The following is a 23,063-nucleotide window of genomic DNA, read 5'->3' as shown; positions in this document are numbered from 1 at the left end:
TTAAATCATATTACATTTTTCTTTGTTTTTTGGAAAACATCCTGCGACCCCTCTTCACTGTCTCACAACCCCCCTGGGGGTCCAGACCCCCACTTTGGGAACCACTGGCTTAATGGATGTGGCTCTCCTGATCCTCCTCTTAGCTGGTGGAACTTTCTTCCAAGCAGGGAGGGCCAACCAAACCTGGGGGCCGTGCTAACTCCCCACATGACATCATGAGGGGGAAATCTGAGAACGGTTTGTTTCAGCACACATTTTCTGAAAGGTGGAGAAAGAGAGGGGGGAGAAAATGGATTTCTCTGATTCCTAAGGGGATTGTGGACAGGCCAGGGGCACGTTTTTGTTAGAAAAACCTGAAAAAGTTATTGTTGCATAATGTGTCCCCTTTAAGGGTTCCTTCACTGAGTGCAGACAAAGTGACTCCCAACAGCCTTCCTCTATGTTTTACAAGGCAAATATTCATGGTGTTATAATATATAGCCTTTTCAGGATGAGCCTTTCTTATACATTACTTATAGTCTGGGGTACAATCAGCTTCATAGCTGCCCATCCTGGCAACTCAGCTTTCTCTTTACTGCTCTCTGGATGACACTAAGAAGAAGGGGAACAAACTGTAACTCCTTTATTCTTTCAGCTACTGGGCTATTGAATGCTGATAGCCTTAACTATATGGTCACATAAGCTTCAAGCCTTTATGTATGTTTATTTATTTAATAATAGAATACATTACAATTGTTGTATTTAAAGTGTTTCTACTTTTTTTAATTAGTCACCTGTATGTCTGCAGATCTGTTGTGACAGATATGAACTTGAAATTTCCAATTGTTACTATGACTGTTTGTGTCTTTTATTGAAGCTGGATTGCTTTCCAAGGATGAATAAAGTCATCTGAAACTGAAACCAGCTGTAGGAAATACCTCTTTGTCCACAGGAGGCACCCCTATCAGCAGAAACATAAAGTTACTCACAGGAGCTTTAAGTACGACTTACATCTTTACAAATACTAAAAAAGTAAAATGGGACTGTTCTTGCTTGAAACATGGTATGTATATGGAATTATTTATCACTGTTTTTTTAAGTTGAAAACTTTCCTTGAGTGGTCTGCCTCTAATATATGTCTCTACATTTTGCTGCAACACCTTGCACCAAAAACCAATGAGCTTTACATTTACTATGGATAGAAACCTACACAAAATGATGCATAAAGCTCTCTTTCATTGTCCTTGCAGACTTGTCTTCAAAAAGCATTGCTTTTGCTCTTTCAGGTTTTCAAAGCTGTACAGCGCTGCACTGCTGCCAGGATCAATATATCTACTGTGGGGAGGAGAAGGCAGACAATGAAAGGCTGAATACTGTAATAAGGGAAGCAAGTACTATCCCCCTGTGATACATTTTTATTAAGTCAGTCTGTAATGAAACACTGTCAACTGAATCACATAATCATACAACGATTTTCAAGAACTGATGGTTCCATGTATGTGACAAATGTTTTTCTCTGTTTTGGTGTATTTCAGCTATTTGATGATTACATGTGATAACACTGTCTGTCCTGAAGGCGCTTTCATATTTTTTCCCTACCGGCTTAATCGCCATTATATTTAATGGCTGCAGAGTTTAGAGGACAACATGTTCCAGCCATGAGTCATTTTGCAGAGAGTCATCTAAAATATCCATTTTCAGTTTGTTGCAGCTCAGCCGTGGGTATAAATGGGTTAACAAAGTTCACAGTTTGAGATTGGCAATCGCTACTGCTGCTGCCTTTTTTAGTTTTCCCAGAAGGGCAGCAAAATTGACATCATCTAAAGTCAATATAGGACTAATTATGTTCTTTTTCTGTCACAGATAGATGGAGAAAAGAATGAGGACTGAGCATATCAAAGATTTCAAATCATGGTCTGGACACCTGGGAGTGTGGACAGGAGTGGTGAGGGCTCTTTAGTGTTACTGCTCTAGAAATAGAGGCAACCTTTGTGAAGTGAAGTGACGTTCACTTATAACTTCACTACTGAAATCCACAGTAAGGAATGAAGAGTCAAGCCACCCAGTGGTTTTACAAATTTACTTTAAATTTATTATTAGATTTTTTTTTTTTTTTTTATCAAAATGTGACTTTTTCTGGTAACACTTTAAACTACACACTATTACACATTAGTTAATCATTACCTCAGTATTAGTTAATGCTAAATTTGTAATCTACGAGTGATGATGTTCCTACATTAAACACACAGTATGTTATTTACACTTCTAGAGGGATCACAATCAAAACAATAACAAAAGATGATGTGTGGTGCTGCATGCAAAAAAGCATTCAGGGATTGCATGCAGCTCTCATCACAGAGGCCACTTTTAGCAGCTTTTCTCCCTGATTATGTAAAAAAGGTATCCATGAAATGAAAAGGGTTATTTTGTTAATCAAGTACACTTTAAAGACTGCAGTTTTTAATCAAAAAGGCTCCTCAATTCAAAAAAAAAAAAAAAAAAAAAAAAAAAAAAACAAAGCAAAACAAATAAAAAAACAACTAAGCCACAGAAGTGGGCATAGGTGAGCTACCACAATATGGGTATGTCTAGTAGGGCCACACTGGAGGGTCAGGGGTGGTGGGGCTGACATTATGGCAGGATCTTGGGAGACAGAGTGCACAGCTGATGGCACAGAATAACTGTGATGAACGTAGCACAAAACAATGTGGTAATCTAAGTACAACATAGAAGTAGTCAGGTTTTAATTTATTAGACATTTTAGTGCAAATGTTCTACATATTGTAAAAGACTCTTTTGGCAACATTTTACTATTAACTATGAATTATTGGTAAAGCATAGGTTATTATTCATCTATGCTCAGTTTATTATCAATAATCAATGTTCCAATATTAATACTTATTTGTACATCATTTTAAAACACTTATTGGTAGGTGCTTATAAATCCTCCATAAACCCTCACCATATGTTTGAATCATTATCTGGGAAATTAAATTATAAACACACACCCTAGTTTAGTTTTCACATTTTAGATTATTTTATGAACCGCTTATAACTCTCACATGACTGGTTTGTAGTTGACGTAATAGATCATCTATAAAGCTGAATTCAATAAACTGTGACATCAAATCATTAAACATTAATCAACAATAAAATATAGTGAGCCATTATTATAAAGTAGTACCCATCTTTATTAAAACATTTCAAAAGGAATATGAAAATTATGTCAACTTTAAGAATCCTTGAAACTAAGTCAAGAGCGAGATAACCCTGAGTTTCTATTGTCTCAGTAAAGAAGCTAGCATGGCTGTCATTCAGAACCATTCATAAGGCACAAAGCGTGGCAGACATGCTGTTAAAATGAACATAAATGTGTACGTCCATTACATCCCAGCTATATAACATGACACTGTAAATAGAGCACATCACTCTGAAGGTCAGCATCACTGTGGTCATTTTTCTCTTTGGGTCATTTGGCTGTCTCGTTCAATTTGCTGCATCTATATGTTTTAATTTTAAAGGCTTCTGTGTCAATTAAGCTCAAATTGAAAGAACACTGTGCTGGTTGTGAGGTATTGGTATCGTGTTGTAATTCTTTGTTGTTATGGTCGTCAACAGCTAGGGTTGGATAAAGTACAAATCAGGTTTATTTATCTTCTCATTTAGCCACAGTCATTTACATGGACCATAAAACACACTACACATACATGCATACACACACACAGTCGCTGTTTAATCTCAGGTCTCTGTTCCCTGAAAACAGATGGGTTAATGTGGCAGAGTGGTGATAGGACTAGGGAGCACTAACAGGCAAAACTTTCTGCTCACAAATGTTTGATCAGTGGCAGATTTCCCACACCAACCATTTAGGATTTAGGATTTGCATTTGTGGGGCTGCAAAATAGTCTAAATACCACTTCCAACAACAAACCACTGATTTCATGCTGGAAAGAGAACCTGATTGTAAAACAATGTCTATAGTGCCTTTGTAAAGCTCTAAAACTTGAAACATTGTTTCCCTTCTTAATAAGTGTATATTTCACTTTGACTGAAGTACAACAAACAAATTATTTTCAGGCAGATAATTTCTGATTCTTAACAAATTTGGCCCATAAAAGTACAGATTTTACAATATAATCAAGTTTGTCCTTAAACAATTTATCTTGCAGTCTGAATACGATTGTTCTCTTGCCACACTTATTTTACCTTCTGCCTTTTTGAGCCCTCCTTGGCTGGCTGCCATGAAGCATCCCCACAGCATGATGCTGCCACCCCCATGCTGCAGTGGGGATGGTGTGTTTGTGGTGAAGTGCAGTGTTTGGTGTCCACCAGACAAAGTGTCTCGTTTCATGGCCAAAAAAGCACCATTTTGATCTCATCAGACCAAAGAACTTTCTTCCACTTGACCATGGAGTCTCCCATATGCCCTCTACTCAAGATTTGATATGACTTTTCTTCAACAGTGGCTTTCTCTTTGCCACTCACCAATAAAAATTTGAAGAATCCTGGCAACAGTTGTTGTTTGCAGAGTAGCTAATCTCAGCAGCTAAAGCTTGGATCTCCTTCAGAGTAGTCATAGGTGTCTTGGTGGCCTCTCACTTGTTTCCCTCTTGCACAGTCACTCAGTTTGGGAGGGCGGCCAGATCTAGGCAGATTTACACACGTCATATTCCTTCCATTTCTTGATGATGGTGTAAACACAACTCTGGGGGATGTTCAGTACCTTGGAAGTGTTTTTGTATTCATCCCCTGACTTATTCTTTCCAAAAACTTTTTTTCTGAGTTGCTTGGAGTGTTCTTTTGTCTTCATGGTGTATTGGTAGCCAGGAATACTGATTAACTAGTGACTGGATCTTCCAGACACAGGTGTCTTTAAACTACAATCAGTTGAGACACATTCACTGCACTTCGGTGATCCCCATTTCACTAATTGTGACACCACTAGCACCAGTTGGCTGGATTTCTGTTGAATAACAAAATCTGTAATGTACTTCTGTAGTTCACTTATTAAAACAATGTGCTTTTTAAACTTTTCCAAATACTTAAAACTATAATAGGATTTTTCATTGTAGTTCCTTGTGGGCTGTTTTTTGACTGAGAGTAGTGACTTTCTAGTTTGATAAGATACTTCTGAAGGCGTCAGCTGCTTCACCCCAATGTTGGTCAATTAGTTTCCACTTGAATTGTGCTATCGCCAGCATGACTATAAAAGTAACCTTGACAGGGAAGTCAACAGTGTACTAAATATAGTAAGCAAGCATTTCATCAGAAGTAAACTGGAGCTTGCTCTCATACATCGTTTGCCTCTCTCATCTCTCTGGCATCTTTTGGCAGTATATTGTACTCCAGCCTGACAAACATGACTGTTCTATTTGCAGTCAGTGTCACTTCTTTCTGGGAAACAATGTTAATAATTCAAACCTTTTCTGCTGCTTACTGCCATTTTTGGCATCGCAGTCAGTGACACAGCAAGTTGAACTATAAACTTTTTATCTGCAGATTTGTGTACAGAGAGGGGATCTATGACTCTGGATGTGAGGGAGTGCAGACTGCTCGCGGGGAAAAGAAGTGGGTGTTTTGTTTCTTTTTCTGTTGCAACAGAGTGAAACCAAAACAGGAGTCACAACGGCTACTGTTTATATTTAGGACGTTTGTCTTATAAACTAATGATATGATGAATTACTTTGCAGTGAATTCAGCTGAGTAATATATTTGCAAAATAAACACAAACTCGTCATATCACATCCTCTCATGCTTCCCTTAAGTCATGATGATAGTCTTGACTCCAGGTTTCAGACTCCTCTGATGATGATGTGTTCTTCTTGATCGACCCAGGCTGACTGAAGGGAGATGAGAGAAACGGTAAACCTGCTCTGAATGATGATGTACTGAAACCCCACATTGAGAGATCTCGCCACAAATTCACAAACCTCAGCAGCACCTCTACTTTAAATGCAAAGCTAGCACCATAACCTTGATTCCATTAGGTTCAAATCTATGGACATGCCAGGCTTCATAAATTCTCTGGGCTGATGTTTAGGGATGCTAAATTAATACCTTAGCTTTGGCAGGGACTTGAGAATAGATATAGCTTTTAAAAATCTTAATGGGTGAGTAAGAAGCTTCTCAGAGGAATAAAATCTATTGCATGTCTGAGGGTTGCAAATTAAAGTTCCAGCAAAGATAACCTTCCAAAGTATCCCTGATACTTTGATCATTAAAATTGAAATAAGTTATTAAATCCATCACTCTAAACCCCAGCCCGACTCTACCCGAGCTAAATAGAATCTGGCTACGCTCACTGATGCCAAACTCATACTTGCTGTGTTTGTGCGACGGTTCAGAGGAAGTGGGACATGCAGAGACTTGAACAGCAAACTGATTTTAATGGATTTGTCGGTTACATAATGACATTGATCTTGAGTGGTCTGGCCCAAACGTGCTGAGGAGTGATGTGCTGGGGGAGAGCAGAAGCAAGGAGTGCCCAAGCAAAGCATTTACTTTCACAGAAATAGCATTGGAGAATATTTTTCACAGAGACATAGCATCTTTGAAACAAGGTTTTTAATATTGAAAAAGCCTTTACATCATAGGAAAAAATCCTTCTTTGGCCACTTGATATTTTAAAAAACATTGAAAATACTGAAGGCATGCATTCACTTGTGAAATTCAAATATCTGCTTATCTTATGCATATGGACAAGATAATCATCCTGTTAAGTCTGTTCTTTTCCCCATATCAACAGGATAGCTATCTCATAAACTTTGGAAAAATTAAATTGTGCAATTTTTTTTTCTGAATGATGAGTTATAGTGCCTGTAAAAGTATTCACCCCCTTGGATGTTTTACCCGTTGATTGATTTTTATAAATAAATTCTGGTCAAAATAATTTGGCTTTTTTGACTAAAAGAATGATAAAAAAAAATCCTAAATATCAAGGTGAAAACAGATTTCTACAAAGTAATGTCAATTAAATAAAAATATGTAAGGTAAAATAAGTGAATACATAAATATTCACCCCCTTTAAAATGACTGACCTAATTCAATATAGGTTCAGTCAAATGGTGCTAGTCAGCTCAAAATTAGTGAAATGGGTTAGGGAATGTGTCAGGAAATGTGTCTCAAGTACTGTAATTATAGTATAAAGACACCTGTGTCTGGAAGGTTCCCTCACTGGTCAATCAGTATTCCTGGCTACCATTACACCATGAAGACAAAATAACAATCCAAGCAACTCAGAGAAAAAGTTAACGAAAGGTCAGGTGATGGATACAAAAAAAATGTCTAGGACACTGAACATCCCCCGGAGTTCAGTTAAATCCATCAGGAAGGTATATGGCACATATGGAAATCTGCCTAGATAAGATCATTTTTATGGGAGAGTGGCAAAGAGAAAGCCACTGTTAAAGAAAATTAACATGTAATCTCAATAAGAATCGACTAAAAGAAATTTGGGAAATTCTATAGTTAAGTGGACCAAAGTCATTTTGTCTGTTGAGACTAAAATTCCCAATTAACTTAAACAGGGTAGTTTTCTTATAAATGGGAAACTTATTTCAGAATTTAAAGGAAAAATAAAACTCTGTTCCATGTTTACTGAATTGACCACAAATTTTCCTGTTAATTCAGAAAATCAGAGCAGATTTAAAATTTTCACAACCATTATTTCCTTATTCTTAGATATGAATTTGTTCTTTTTCACAAAGCTTATGCTTAACAAAGCAAAGTTTCGAGTTTTAAAGACATAATTTATACTTTAAGGCAGTGGTTAGTGTGAGAAAATGCAGCAAAAAAATGATGATGCATGGTAGCCTGATGCAGACATGTATCCATACATTTCATTTTACTCTGTTTTCATGTAATGACACGTAGCATTCCTTTTTAAGATTTATTTGCGGGCTTTATAGGGAAGGATAGTGGATAGCTGGAAACAGGGGAGACAGAGAGTCAGGACTGACATGCATGAGAACAGCCACAGATTGGATTTTAACCTTGGCTGACTGCTTTTGAGAAGCAGTCTCTGTACATGGGGCGTAGACCACTAGAATACTAAGAGTAGAGTTTAAGTGGTATTTCATGTGTTTTGCACTGAGGAGACACTTCCATCTTGCCACTCGACTATAAAGCCCAGATCAGTAGAGGGCTGCAGTGGTGGTTGTCCTTCAGGAACTGTGTCCCATCTCCCCACAGGATCTTTGGAGCTCAGTCAGAGTCACCATCAGATTCTTGGTCACCTCTCTTACTAAGGCTCTTCTCTCCCAATTACTCAGTTTTGCAGGATGACCAGCTCTTGGGAAAGTCATGGTTGTGCCAAACTTTAATGATCCTGTCTCTCAGGCAGTTCCTTTGACCTCATGGCTTGCTTTTTGCTCTGATATGCTTTTCCAGCTGTGAGACCTTCTATAGAAAGGTCTGTCCAATCAATTTAATTTACCACAAGTGGACTCCGATCAAGGCGTAGAAACATCTCAGCAAAGATCAAGAGAAATGGAAGGAATCTGAGCTTAATGTAAGTGTTTTTGCAAAGTGTCTGAATTCTTATGACAATATGATATTTCAGTTCTTTTCCTTTTTAATAAATCTGCAAAAATTTCAAAAATTATGTTTTTAATTTAAGTGTTCCCTGTCTATTAATAGGTGAATTTCTGTTGTTTGCGCACTTAACTGAGGTACAAAACATTGATTTGCAATGATTTACGACTTGATGTACCTCTGAGCATCATCCTGATTCAACCTCAGCCTTGAGGTCATCTTGATGACAACTGTTCACTTCTTTGGATGCTAATGGAAGACAACAGGAAAAGAAAAACTGATTAGTACCATTAAAGAAAATGCAGCATGACTCAGGTCAAGTCTAGCTTCTTTAAAATAGGATCCATGGCAGAGAGAACAGGTTTTAAAAAACACCAAAAACATGCACTTTCCAGCATCACCTTGGATACTGCACTAAATTTGTGGTTCCAATCCAACCCAAGGATGAGTCACTTAGCTGCAACTTTAACCACCTGCCCTCATCTGACCCTCCATCCCCTCCAATTAAATGCTTCACCCATCAGAGGTGCATCTGCCGGGCGCAAAGACTGTTCTTAGAGATATTTGTCTCCATTTAATCTCCATTTGATTCAGCTGGGCAGACGAGGGACTCAGAGACATTATCTGTATCATGAGGAAACGAAGTGCAGGCTGCTGAAAGCTGCACACAGTGGTGAAAAAAGGTTTCAGAAAACCCAAATTCCCTTCTGACGGTAGAACAGGTGAACCATCCAAAGCCAGCAAACTTGAGCTCCACAAATACAGTTTTAATATGAGCCAACCTTGGTTCCTCAAATGCCAGATTGATTCTAAATGAGCTGCTGCATATTTGCTGTTTCATTAGTTTTTTTCCACATTTAAAAAGTCATTGCAGAATATAAAATACACATCCATAAACCTTCCACACCGACAGGAAATATCAATAAAATGATCCACATATTATGCATTCGGTCAAAACCTCAGTTGCCATGCCAGGACAGGGAGAAAGATGGAGGTGTAATAAAACCTCAGATGCCAACACCGGCTGTTTCAGCAGAGAGAAATGTGATAAAAACACAGATGTCTGGATTAACACGGCCAGATCTGAGAGGGAAAGGTGCACAAAGGTGAGAAGCTGAACCCATGCAGTAAGCTGGAATGTGAATTCTGGGAATGCTGCTGTTGGCATCCAAAGGAGACATATTTGAAGGCTTCACACAGCAAATACACTTGAAAGAAAAGAGCATGCAACAAATAAATCTACTAAAGTATTTTTAAGACTTGAGTCTGTTAAAGTCTAAAGCCAATTTTCCATACTTTGGATGATACAAAGGAAAGTGATTCTTGAGACACATAAACATAAACTGTGCTGAGCAGGTGAAAAATGGAGAAATATCCCTCCTGTGAATGGCCCTGAGGGAGACTCCCCCCTGCTCAGACTGCAGCACAGATACAGAAATATCACTGTGCATGATGGATCTGGTCATTCAGCATGGGGAGAGAGGGAGGCTCATAGGGAAAGTGGATGCGCCACAGCCCTCTATGAAGTGCACAGTGTGCAACTGCTGCATACCTAACCCAATCTTGGTCTTGGTCTGCAACTCTTCCTGGTCTGGCTCTCCCTAAATGATCCAAGATAACTCCCACTTGGTCTCCAGGTCTGACTTGTCTTCATAGTGACAGATGTGCTATGTTCTGCACTATACAGGTCAAATATGTTCTATGTTTTGTACTGGAAAATGTTGCTTCAAAAGTTAAAAAGGGCCCTGTGCTTTTGATCATTAATAGAGATATTTGCATGGCATTTCTCTGAGATAAGTTACAATCTAAAGTAGATAAATGCATGGGTGCATTCATCCTCCGACTAATGATTACAAAATCACACGTGATATCTAAGTGTCCTTTACAGCAATAACACCACAAAGGTCCAAGAGAAGAGAGCAAAATAGTTGTTTTGCAATAAATACCAATACAGGTTAAAAAGATTTCATGTCTTTTTCTGGGTAAAACTTGGAGAACATAGACATCTCCATGCTTTAAAGTAACTAAACCCTCAGACACCTTTTAGATGAAAACCTATGAATATGGGTTTGGGCAGCAATTTTGATGAGTTAGGGTCCAAATCTTGACATTTGAGCTCAAAGTACTGAAAGTCAACAATTGTATTAAAAACATGCACAATGACTGCCCTCTATAGGTTAGAACCAGCTGCTGCAACTGAAACTTTTATACTGGCTGATCTTGTGGTAAGTGATGTATGTGGAACTAACTTTCATCACCACAGAGCTCAACAGTTACTGCCAAATTCCCATGACCATTAACTTCACTAGGAGCAGCCTACATCTGAAATTCACAGGTCGCAGTGGGCCTCACCAATCAGAGCCGTCGCTGTGCTACTCGACTATTTTAGGTAGTGTTGTGCTTCTGTATAATACTGTGAATAACCCACATTTTTCTAAATAAAAGGTTGATAGTGTAGGATTATCCATATTGTAGGATTATCCATAGAACCTTTTGCCATAATTGCCATAATATAATATTTGGAACAGTACCTCAAGATCTCAATATCAAAAAATGATAGCATTTTCTACACTCTTGGCAAAGAGACTTATACTGCTAAAATAGAAAGACAGATTTCCTCCAACCTTCAGCACATGGATCAGAGACCTCATGTATCATCCAACCTTAGAGAAAAAAAGGCAGAAATAGTCATCTTAGCATCAGAGTCTGTAGCTTTAACTGACATTTCCACATCACGTCCTGCATCCTCAAACTGAAGGCTGCATGTGTGAGCAAGCAACTCAGGAAGATTTTGGGAGCAGCCAGCCTGAAATATTCTATAAATCTTCATGGGTCAGGTTTTTAAAACTTTTTTTTTCACTGAGGAAAAATACTAGTTGATGCATAGGTTGTTACTTACAGCCGCATCTAGTGCCTGCTCCAGGTCTTTAATGATGTCTGCCTGGTCTTCCAGACCCACTGAGAGCCGGATCACTGTGTCACTGATTCCCAAGACACACCTCTCCTTTTCTGGGATGGATGCGTGAGTCATTCTTGCCCTGAAATTACAATGGAGACAGACCTACTTAGATATGAGCCATACATAGAAAACAGTCTGCTGCTGTAGTAGTTGTTCAAGCAGGCATGCTTGCTTTACAATGGAGACAGAGACCCTCAATTAAAATCAGAATATATTTTATTTTAGATCTCTGCTGCCCCCTCGTGGTACCTTGGCTATATTACATCTAAAAACAGTTGCTTTATATATGTTTTATCCTGCTTATAAACTGAAATATAGAACTGTGCTTACTCATGCTGATATTTAACTAAAAAGACTTCAGCTTAGCTGAACTTAAGAAAATAAAAAATGAACATTTTTTATTGACTGAATAATCAAATTAAATTGTTTAATCATAAGGTTGAATGATTCTTGTATTACAAAATCATGCAAGGACACTTACGGGTGTTCTGCTAAACTTTGAAATCCACCCAGACTTTCAGCTATTGCAAACATCTGAAGTAACACACACAAAACATGATGTGAAATAAATGTTGAGCATGCGTAATGTGTATAAATAGAAAATCACAGATAGAATTTAATAAACACAAGAAGAAAATACAACTACAAAACTTTTTTTCAGGATCATTTTCATCAGGGTTGATAACATTTTTGACATAAATAGATTTTAAAAAATAGTTGAAGATAGAGTTACTTGTGAGTGATTTAGTGGTTAGATAACTGCATGTTTTTATGCCATACACAGACATATAATTTTCCAGAATGGAGACTGATGAGGACTATGCCTTCTCATGTAATGACTATCTTTGCTGAGAGCTGCATATGCAAATCCATGACTATGCCCGTTATCATCTACACTGCAGCACTCAGCTGTTCACAAACAAAACTATGCTTCTGGTATAACAAAATTATTGTCTGTAAGATTTGTAAAGTGGACCTTCATTGTCAAGAAGGCATATTGGTAAGGTGTACTCTTTAAAAATAAGACACACTGAGCATTTGTCACTTTTACAATCAACTCTAACATTCAGTTACTCTGTTTCCCTCCTTTTCATCTCCTTTGTTTCCTCCACTTCTACCAATAAACAGTGAAATAAACTCTTATTATATTGATGCTGTTACTAGGATACACATAAACAGAATTATCTTTCCTGTATGAACTATAGTAATGCTCAAAGCCAAGACATATACATTTTTATGGTATATTAGTTTAATAAGAGCCACCAAGCAACTGTGCCAAGCATTATCAGATTATCTGAAAATACCTTGAATAATCAGCCACTAATCAACAATCAAAAAGTCATATGTTGCAGCCTTGATTTTGGTACACACTTAGAGGAAATAGATCATATACTGTAAGCAACTGATACTATAGATGATACTTAGGTGTGCAACCCCAATAAATTTGTAGCCACACAAGTATATTTGCACGGCTTTTATCCTTTATCTAAAACACGTGCATAAACATTATCTACACACACGAGACATCTGAGTGCTTTTCTAGTTGTAAATGCCACATAGATATATCTATGTGTATATGCATGTGTGAATGAACGTATAGACACACACAAATATGTATATGAACTCTTGAATAGACTACTACAGTCCCACAGATATCACAGCCATTTATCCAAAGTGTGCAATTTTTTCTTTGCTCTTGATCATTATTTTCACATGTGTAATGATATCAAGTAATATAACACCACTTCACTGTCAATATTTTGTACAATTAATAAAGGCTTATCTTATCCAAGACAGTCTGGCTGTTGGCCAGATCTGAGATCAAGCATAACATTGTGCAAACACAAATGCTTGCAAGTAGCCAGGAACTGCACACAGGCCATCGAAAAATAGGCAAGCTATCTAATTTCTTCATTTAACTGTGTGAGACTCACTGAACATGTCAGCAGTGTGCAACCTCAGACTTGCCTACGTTCTTTTCGTATGCATCTGTGTCTCTGTTGTATTGAAGGGTTTATGTCACTGACTTGCCCTGTTTGTCTGTGTATCTATGTAAGTGAAGAGATCATTCACATTGAATAAAAGCAATTATTTACTTTAAGGTTACTAAGGAAAGCGGTCGCATGCTCCAGTTGCCCCTTAATATAGAAGATGATCATCCCGGGACATCCGGTGCACTGTCTCTTCATTACATCATGCTGCGGGTGGGAGGACAGGCCTACATCAGAAGAAGGAGAAGAGGACAGAACAAGTCAGGATGGACAATGGGATGATTGTTATCCAACACAGTGAAGGTAAGTAGAGGCGTGTGTAGCAGTTTCATAAAGTTATAGCCAATTAATTTTACCAAAATACAAAATTTTCATAATAGTTCACATTTTGGAGTGTCTTTTTTCCACCTTCCTGCGTATTTTGGGAACTATGTGTGTGTGGACCATAGGTGTGGATGTGATGATGTAGACACGTGCGTGCGCGTGACGTACACGCGCAGTGAGCACTCTTGCCAATGCCATTAGCATGGAAATACCACATCCATAGAATGAAATAGCCCGCTAAAAAGCTCAGTTTTGATCTCTTTTCTTAAAGATACAAAACTATGCAGAACAAAACAAGAAAGCATCTGAAACGTACTTCATTTTAACAACATACAAAATAATCAGATAGAAACTGGATTTCCATTTAATTTCACTGGGTATTCACCTTCTTTTTATTTTATTTTTTTTTTCAATATTGTAAACTGACAGGCACTTGGACACTTTGCATTGTATGTCTAAATGCATTACATGAAATGTTGTTTTTTGATTGTTATTTGAATTTTGCGATCAAAAATAGCCGTTAGCATAGAGGTAGGGTAATATTATGCCATTCTCCCCTGAAAAATGTCTAAAAGTTTTAATCACAATTTATATGCAGACAAGCTGATGTGCAGTGTTCTATGCAAGGTTCGGCATCTTTTGCACCAGTTTTAATAGTTTTGGGAGCGTAAATGTAATATTTATCTGTTTTGTCCTAGTATTTATTATAGGTGGATAAACCCACTGCTCCTCGTTAAGGACTTGCTCTTTTAGATGCATATTCATGTGGATGTTAGAATGATGTTTATTTATGTAAAGAAAAATAACTAAAAATAGGTGTTTTGGCTTTAAATTGTTATTAATTTGCTGCCTGAATTATTTATGTCATTTTTAAAACATTTTTTTAAAATCGGATTTGACATTATACTGTTTTATTTAACGATTTACTATATTTTTATAAACATAAATAAGCAAAAAACATACATAGGTTTCAAACATGACCAGAGCAGAGAGATCCTTCATTCAGACCCACAACACACACAGCTGATGGATTTCCATATTGCATGTTACACTTGCCCACTTAGCTAGTCTGTGAGTTTGTGTACACCTTAATAATCTGAACTGATTATTGTTCATTTCAAACGCACTCATAGACCTTTAGCTTACTGCCTTCAAACTGCTGCAGATGAACACGTAATATGTTTCTGTGGATGTCATCTGAAGCAACGATGATCATGTATAAAACACATTGGTTAATGGATATCAGGGGATTGCATATAAAACAACCAAGATCATGTGGCTGTAAATAAGTAGCAACCTTTTTATAACAAGATAAAAGAACGTAGGGTCTGTGGAACCATGTTTTTATGATTTTATAATTGTGAGCAGATTTCATTTTTGCTTATAAGCCAAGCTCTGCTGGATCATAACCACCAATAACTTCTTTTTATAAGAACATGTACACTGTTTGTGCAGAGGTCAACTGACTAAGAAGTTTTTAGATTAAATCTGTCACTGATTAATTCTGTTTTATAGGGAGACTGTAAAAAAATACCTAAAAAAAACCTCTCTTTGAACCAAAATGACCCATGAACAATTCTGCCATTAAATCACCTCTTGTCTGGTAACAGTTTGTGAACAGACCTTACCATTAAACTGAAAGGGTATTGCCTTTGGTGCTGTGTTCAGCATGCACTGAAGCAAAAGCAAGCATGTCTCAACATTTTGGTATAAATATGTCATTGCAGAAGAATCACCTGGGAAGAGGACACGATCCACCCGGGGATCGGCCTCCAGGAACTTAGCCGCCGCCATGGCATTCTTGAAGTGTCGCTCCATCCTCAGGTGAAGCGTCTTCAGCCCTCTGTTACACAGGTAACAGTCGAAGGGAGATGGAACACAGCCAAGAGCTGAACCAAGGCAAGATGAGAGAAAACACAGCAATTATACTAAGACATGTTTAATACAGATGTTGCAAACAACAAAAGTATAAACTAATATTGCAGTGTGAAAAGGTTTTAAGTTTGGTCTTAACTTTAGCTGTGAGGATCATGTTGGGCTCATTTAATGAGTGAATGTAGGTCAGGCTATAACAACTGTGTAACCAAATACTGAGTGTGGCAGAGCTGGGGGTGATGACTCTCTCTGAGTACTGTGACCTAACGTCTTATTACAGAACAATATCAGATAAAAATGGATGAGGCAAATGTTTGCTGTCTTGCCTGCCATGACTTAAACAGCTGGCAAAATCAGGAGGCACAAAGTTTTGTCTCTTCTGAGGTTTTGAAAATTAGATTTGCACATATTGAAAAAAAAAAACCCAAAATACACTCTGGGGAGTCTGTTAAATGGTAAATTCTCTTGGCCCAGCTGGGGATCAGAATTGCAAATTAGCTTTGGCTATAATTGCTCAACTGTGTGGCAACACTATACTTGCTTAATATTTGTCTCTAAACAAATGAACAATTAATTTCTGTAAATAAAACTGCAACAACATGTTTCCTCAACCCAAAATATCAGACGAGTAAATCAGTCACACCTCTAACTCACGTTCCAAACATTGATATTAATTTTTGATTAATTTTTTTAGTCTGATCAATTCTATGCAAAGGAGATGTGTTACACTGCGTGAGGCAAATGGTGGTCACACCAGATATTGACTGGTTTTCTAACCCCCCTGGACCCCCCAGTACAGTAAAACTGCGCATTGTAGAGTGGCCTTTAATTGTGGCCAGCGTAAGGCAGACCTGTGCAATAATCATACTGTCTAATCAGCATCTTGATATGCCACCCCTGTGAGGGGGATGGGTTATCTTGGCAAAGGAGAAGTGCTCACTAACAGATTTAGACACATTTGTGAACAATGTTTGAGATAAATAGGCTATTTGTGTACATAGAAAAAGTATTTGGGTTCAGCTCATGAAAAATGGGAGCAAAAACAAAAGTGCTGTGTTTATATTTTTGTTATGTGTATTACATACACTCAGTTTCCGTCCAATTTTGCTGATGTATAGAGACACCTGAAAACTGCCTACATGTGGCTTAGGCTGTAGGTGGGTTAGGCTTTCTAACTATATAATTTAAATGTTGGTTTATTTCAGTACTAGTCTACTGTGCAATACAACCTAAGGACCAAAGATTTGTGACAAGACTAGTTTAAACTCTCAACTGCTTGTGACAGGCCACTCTGCAAGATTCCTTTGAGTTTTGACAAATGCGACTGGAGAAGATGATATGTCTTTTCCATTGTAAGAACTCCCACAGTTAATCAACTTAAAGTGATTTTTTCTAGAGTTACTGTGCAATCAATCTCTCTCTAGAAGAAGGACAATAATGACCTTTTTCTGTATCTATAAAGTCTTGGTAATGCATGAGTTCACAGCAGCATTTTATCAAAAAGAATATTCTTTTTCTAATCAGTGTTTTTGGCATTTCTTTATTTCCTACATATCTGCTTGCAACATCCAAAAACCAGCTGTTTGTGGTTTGGCAAACGAAATCGCAGGCAACAGCATCAGATGACTAGATTTGAGCTGCAATGGCTCAGTTCAGACAGCTGCAACCATCACAACCGATGTCGTAAAACAGTTTTGTTACGCCACAAATCTTTGGTCTGAACTGGTCTTTATAAAGGCTGATAATGCAGTTACCCATTGACAATTCCCATCATGTGGCATTGAGTCATGTACCATTTTGCAAAAACTTCAGTCGCTCATACAGATCTTCCTGATTTACAGAGATCAGACCCATCACCACATCACTGTGACCTGTCAAAATAAAAGGCAGGATAGAGCATGCTGAGATTTTAAGAGAAAGAACAAAAATTTTTGTAAATCAGTAAATTTGAAAATTCATGGATAACAATACTAATTATATTTTAGCATTAAAAATATCATTTTGATTAAAGAGCTTCTACATATTGGTGTATTAACCATTGCAGAAACATTAAAAAATGATTTTGGTAATTGCCAATGCTGTTAATTCAGGACAGCTGTGGCATAAACCTTACTTTGGGTGGTGGTCTAATAAATTTGTTAAGCACTGGATATATATAAAATTATTTATGTCTCACTTTCTGTAACTCTCAGGGCATCATAATCATGTGATCACAGATTTAAATTTTTCATCTCATTCATCTCATCTCATTTTTTTTAACCATTTGTACGCAACATATTTTTTCAGAACTTCCAGCCCAAATGAGAATTAGCTACAGCATATGAATAACTCTAGCCAAATAGGTAAAGGAGGCTTCAAATTTTGAAAACCCATTTTTTAAACCCAGCTGGTCAGCAAAAGTAAACTTTTAACTTCCTGTATCTGGTCAACCTGTAAAAACTGTATCAAAATATTTGTGCTTTACATAATTTGTTTGCATGTGTCTTTTTGCTACATTATAGGTGGAGCTTTGTTTATCTGCACAACAACTTTCAAGTGCAATTATTGCAAAAACTTTGGTCATGTTGGAAGTCCAAGTTTACAACATACCATTCATATATTTGGTGGCTGAATACATGCAGATATCAGCTCCCAAAGCCAAGGGGCGCTAAAAGAGCACAAGACAAACAGACACATGTTAATCGGTGACTCATTTCCACATGAGCTGGAATTCAACAGCAGGAAACTATTAAACCACTCCTTCCACTTCAAAAGAGCGGGAAGCTCACATCTGTCGCTCTCACCTGGAAATAGGCGGACATGAAAGTGTTGTCCACGACCACCAGTATGTCTTTGTTGTGCTCATGGACCAACTCAGAACAGGCTCTGATGTCAACGACCTTCATGGTGGGGTTGGTGGGCGTCTCAATCCACACCAGCTACAACACGACAGGGATTATGTCATTTCATTGTTGCTGCATCATTAGGAGGGGGATGTAATGAATGATCATTTGCTGGTACTGGTTTACAAAAAAAAGCTGATTCGTAATGACTTCTGTAAAGCAACAGAAAACGCATGCTTATGCAACAATTATGCAACTCTGAGGTTTGGGAGTTTTTTGTGTGTTAGTTATAGACCTTAAATTAAAAAAACCTGTTCGAAAACAGGCTGTACTAAACTCACACCAGCTTAGACCAACAAAACAATCCTTTGGAAAAAATAGTATTAGGCTTTTCTTACCACCATTTATATAATCCATGCAGACAATGCCATCACCAGCCTTTAGTAAGTGTGTGATGGTCAGTGTAGCTGCCACCCCTGAGGCAACAGCAAGGCCTGCAGGAAAAAAAGTACTAAAGACTTTGAAGTTGCAAATCCGTTCATTATTAGAGCTGCTTTGTTGAAAACAACGTGATTATATGTGTCATGTCTTTGTGGAATATGCTTGGCACGGAACAGTCTTACTTACTATACTTTGCTCCATCTAAAGCAGCCACAGCCTTCTCCAGACAGTTTCTTGTAGGGTTTCCACTCCGGCTATATTCAAACCCCTACAGAAAACAAAACAAAAAAAGACATTTCAGTCACCAAAATCATGGACAATAGCAAAGAGATATCGAATCACAGAAAATAACATAGCAATGCTACTTATAATGTTGTTTATTTGAGTTTTAAATGGTGCCACGTTTTGTAAGGAACATGCATATGTTGGATGGACAGCAGAGGTGAGAATGTGGGTTGAGGCTATGAAAAATTTGCCAAATCTGCTCAGCTAATGCCAAACAGCTTGTTTTGCTGTTGCTATTGACCCTGAGTTTCTGGTACCCCCAGGTGCTGACAGTCAGGTGCCAATCAGCCACCTGATTGTCAGCACTCATGAGTATGGGCCTTGCAACAGAGGTCAGTAGGTGTCTGTTCCAAGAATCTGCATGGAACTGGTGTTCTGCAAAACCAAGTTGCAGCATTACTGGATTGACAGTTCAAGGTCCCAGAGGCTGGAGAAAGAGTGGAGAGGCACAGAATCCACATTGCTTGAAGTCCAGTGTAAAGTTTCCACAGTCAGTGATGATTTGGGCTGCCATGGCATCTGCAGGTGTCGGTCCACTGTGTTTTCTGAAGTCCACAGTCAACTCAGCCATCTACCAGGACATTTTAGAGACCTTCATGCTTCCTTCTGCTGACAAGCTTTATGGAGATGCTGATTTCATTTTCTAGCAGGACTTGGCACCCACCCACACTGCCAAAGGTACCAAAAGCTGGTTCAATGACCATGGTGTTACTGTGCTTGATTGGCCAGAAAACTGGCCTGACCTGAACCCCATAGAGAATCTATGAGGTATTGTCAAGAGGACGATGAGACACCAGTCCCAACAATGCGGATGACCTGAAGGCCGCTATCAAAGCAACCTGGGCTTCCATTACACCTGAGCAGTGCCACAGACTGATGGCCTCCATGCCACGCCGCACTGATGCAGTAATTCATGCAAAAGGAGGCCCAACCAAGTATTGAAGGCATAGAAATGAACATACTTTTCAGAAGCCTGATATTTCTGTTAAAATATCCTTTTTTATTGATCTTATGCAATATTCTAATTTTTTGAGACACTGAATTTTGGGTTTTCTTATCTGTAACCCATAATCATCAACATTTCAAGAAATAAAGGCTTGAAATGTTTCACTCTGTGTAATGAGTCTATATGATATATGGGTTTTACTTACAGAAAAGAGTGACAAAAAATATTGAACTTTTTCATGATATTCTAATTTTTTTAGATGTACTTGTATGCCTTGTTTCTTCAGACTTCAATCATCCAATCCACCAAACAAGAGTCAATAGCAGAATAAGCTGTTTGGCATTGGCAGAGAGGATTTGGCAAATTTTTTTATGGGCACAGCCCACATACTCAGCTCTGCTGCTCATCCCACAGATGCATTTCATGTTTCTTATAAATGTGTCCCCATTTAAAGGGAGATAATCGGCTTTACAATGGTATACAATATATTGTCAAGAAGCATTGTTATAACAAAAAAATAAATGACCAAAAAAAAAATGTCCTCATTTATCGTGCTAAGTTTGGTTTGGCAGGTTCCTCGTTTTATTACTGAACAAGCAAAGGCCACTGTTTGGATGTTTAAAGAGGTTTTTAAACTGCTATTCTAGGTTTGAGCTTTTTCAGTGAGACCAAACATACTCCAAAAACAAGGTAAAGAAGTCAGGGGATCAGCATAAGCAGTGGGCTCAGCAGGTACTGGTCAATTAATTGAGGGTGGTAAGAGCTGTGGCATGACAGAGGCAAAAACAAGTAATGTGAAGTAGACTTAAGAGTATATAAAAATCCAAACATACAATATGGACTGTAGTTTCTAAAATATGTGGACAGTGATTTGGATAACACAAAATAAAGTTCACTTCTGGTGCATTTCCACAAAGTCTGGTTTAGTAGCTAATCCTGACTTTGCTTGTGTTTCCACAGCCATAAAAGCAGGACAGTATTGATTGGTTGTTTGGACACCCTTTCCCCTACTTTTGATAGTCAAAATGCAAATAATTGTAAATCAAACTGAACCATGCTGCTTTGTGGAAACACCATACTACTGGATGGCTTTGTGCATTAATAACTAAGTATGAAAAAGGAAATGAAAGTGTTACATGCACCATTTGAAAGTGTATCAATTCTCTGTCACATATTTGTTCCCTCTTGGAAAATGAAGAAATTCATGCTTACCTAATAATAAAAAACTGAAAGGGTTGGCAAAATACATATTAATCCAGTACATCCTATTTAGGCCTGGGATTGATTTTATTCTTAGGCCTGTGCACATCTGTGGGATTTTTGAGAGGAAGTACAGGTGGATAACACACGTCACATAGGATTATTTTAAAAAAAAAAAAAGAGCTCTGCATTGTCATTCCGCATAGTTCCCCATGTATTGAATTGTCCTAATACAACATGAACAGTATTAAAGCTTGTAAGAAGCATGATTTGGATAGTATCTGGTGCTAAAGTTGTCCATAGATTCAAACTCTGGTTCTAGTTTTTTGCCACAGTTCTGTTCTGTAATTGACTATTTGTTTTAAAAAATAGGTTAGCCATTTGTTTGCTGTTTTGAGGACCTGAAGGATATTCAAAGTCTAGATTTTTGGGAGGCCTTTCTAATTTATCAAAAAAATTTTAAATTACTTTTATGGTTCATATGTTGCTCTGAGGCTGGAATACATGTTGGGGTTAACAAAATATCTAGCCCTTTCTTCACATTACATATTCTAAACTTAATGCTCAGAAGATGCATAGAAACTTATCCTGCTGATATGTATTCATGTCTGAAATGTCCCAAAAAACAACTCTACATTTATGGACATCTCATTTATGGACCACAGCAGTCCTAATGCATGACCCAGCATATGAGCTATATGCATGTGCATAGTACCATATCATTCACCATCACCTTCCTTGGCCCACTTTCTGAAATTAACCAAGTCCAAGTCATATAGGGCTACTTACAGCATGGTTTCCTGGTCCGTTCTGCTTGAACGTGGTAGATAGAGAAATTGGTGGTACCGCAGCCATTGACTTCCATTGCTCCGGTTTTTGTCCTACATGTATAGCTTCTGTGGCAAATGATTTAAAGGCTGTGCTGAAGCTGGCGAATAGCTCGTTCTGGTGATTTTGCTCCATGACAGACAGAACGCAACAGATGTGGACTGGAGTGAACCTTAGCTTGTTTACATTGTCATTAACACAGTTTGGTGAAGACAAAAGCCATGTTCAAGGCCTGCACTGTGCTTGCCGGGATCAGCCAATCAGCGCTCATCGACAAGCGGAGAACAGCATTGACTGATCCGCAGGGACATCCAAACCATGTGATCGTGCATGCTGTTTGCCTTCTTTGTGTGTGTACCAGGGTGGGAAATTGGCACCCACCACCAGCTGAAGGCCGGTATCTTGGAGCAGTGTCAGGTGAGTTTGCTCAACCTACCAGCCACAGGGGCAGGTAAATAACAGTAGCAGAGGGATTTTGTGACAGTGAAAAACTGAACTGAATCTTGGCTTTCTGCTTATTACAGCTGACTTTATGAGCAGTGCCAAGTAGACCTACCCACTCACAGCCCTACAGTTAACATTACTGCAAGAAACTTACAGTTTGTGTAAATTTTGTGGAGCCCTGTAAAGAAAATGGCACATTTATTCTCTTGCTGACCTTGTCCCATATGTGTCTAAGTGGTTTTTAAAACATCCTGCTGTCTTTAAACATGGGACATGTGGAAATAGCAGTATTAAACATGATAAAATAACACTTAACACCATAACCTTTTGATTGTGATAACTCCCATAATATTGCATAGCACTTGTAAAAACAAGGGTTTACTAAGTGCTTTGGCATGTGCAGAGAGAAGATGGGAGGATCTGGCTGCAAAGGAAAC

At 38.1% G+C, this 23,063-nt stretch overlaps 1 protein-coding gene across 1 annotated transcript; it reads right to left on the bottom strand.

The window, feature by feature from the left end:
• Window positions 1–7,205: 7,205 nt before the first annotated feature.
• Window positions 7,206–22,367, bottom strand: LOC121511790 (cystathionine gamma-lyase-like). Its single transcript, XM_041790586.1, is given in 11 exon segments — window positions 7,206–8,760; window positions 11,411–11,549; window positions 11,952–12,004; window positions 13,567–13,688; window positions 15,522–15,674; window positions 17,454–17,531; window positions 18,250–18,307; window positions 18,444–18,659; window positions 18,840–18,976; window positions 19,110–19,191; window positions 22,144–22,367. Coding segments are annotated over 11 exon segments (1,227 nt in total). The 5' UTR covers window positions 22,318–22,367; the 3' UTR covers window positions 7,206–8,745.
• Between the last annotated feature and the right edge of the window lie 696 nt (window positions 22,368–23,063).

This window comes from Cheilinus undulatus, linkage group 7 (assembly GCF_018320785.1).
Source record: "Cheilinus undulatus linkage group 7, ASM1832078v1, whole genome shotgun sequence".
Lineage (NCBI taxonomy): Eukaryota > Metazoa > Chordata > Actinopteri > Labriformes > Labridae > Cheilinus > Cheilinus undulatus.
This window is presented reverse-complemented; position numbering and strand designations above follow the sequence as displayed.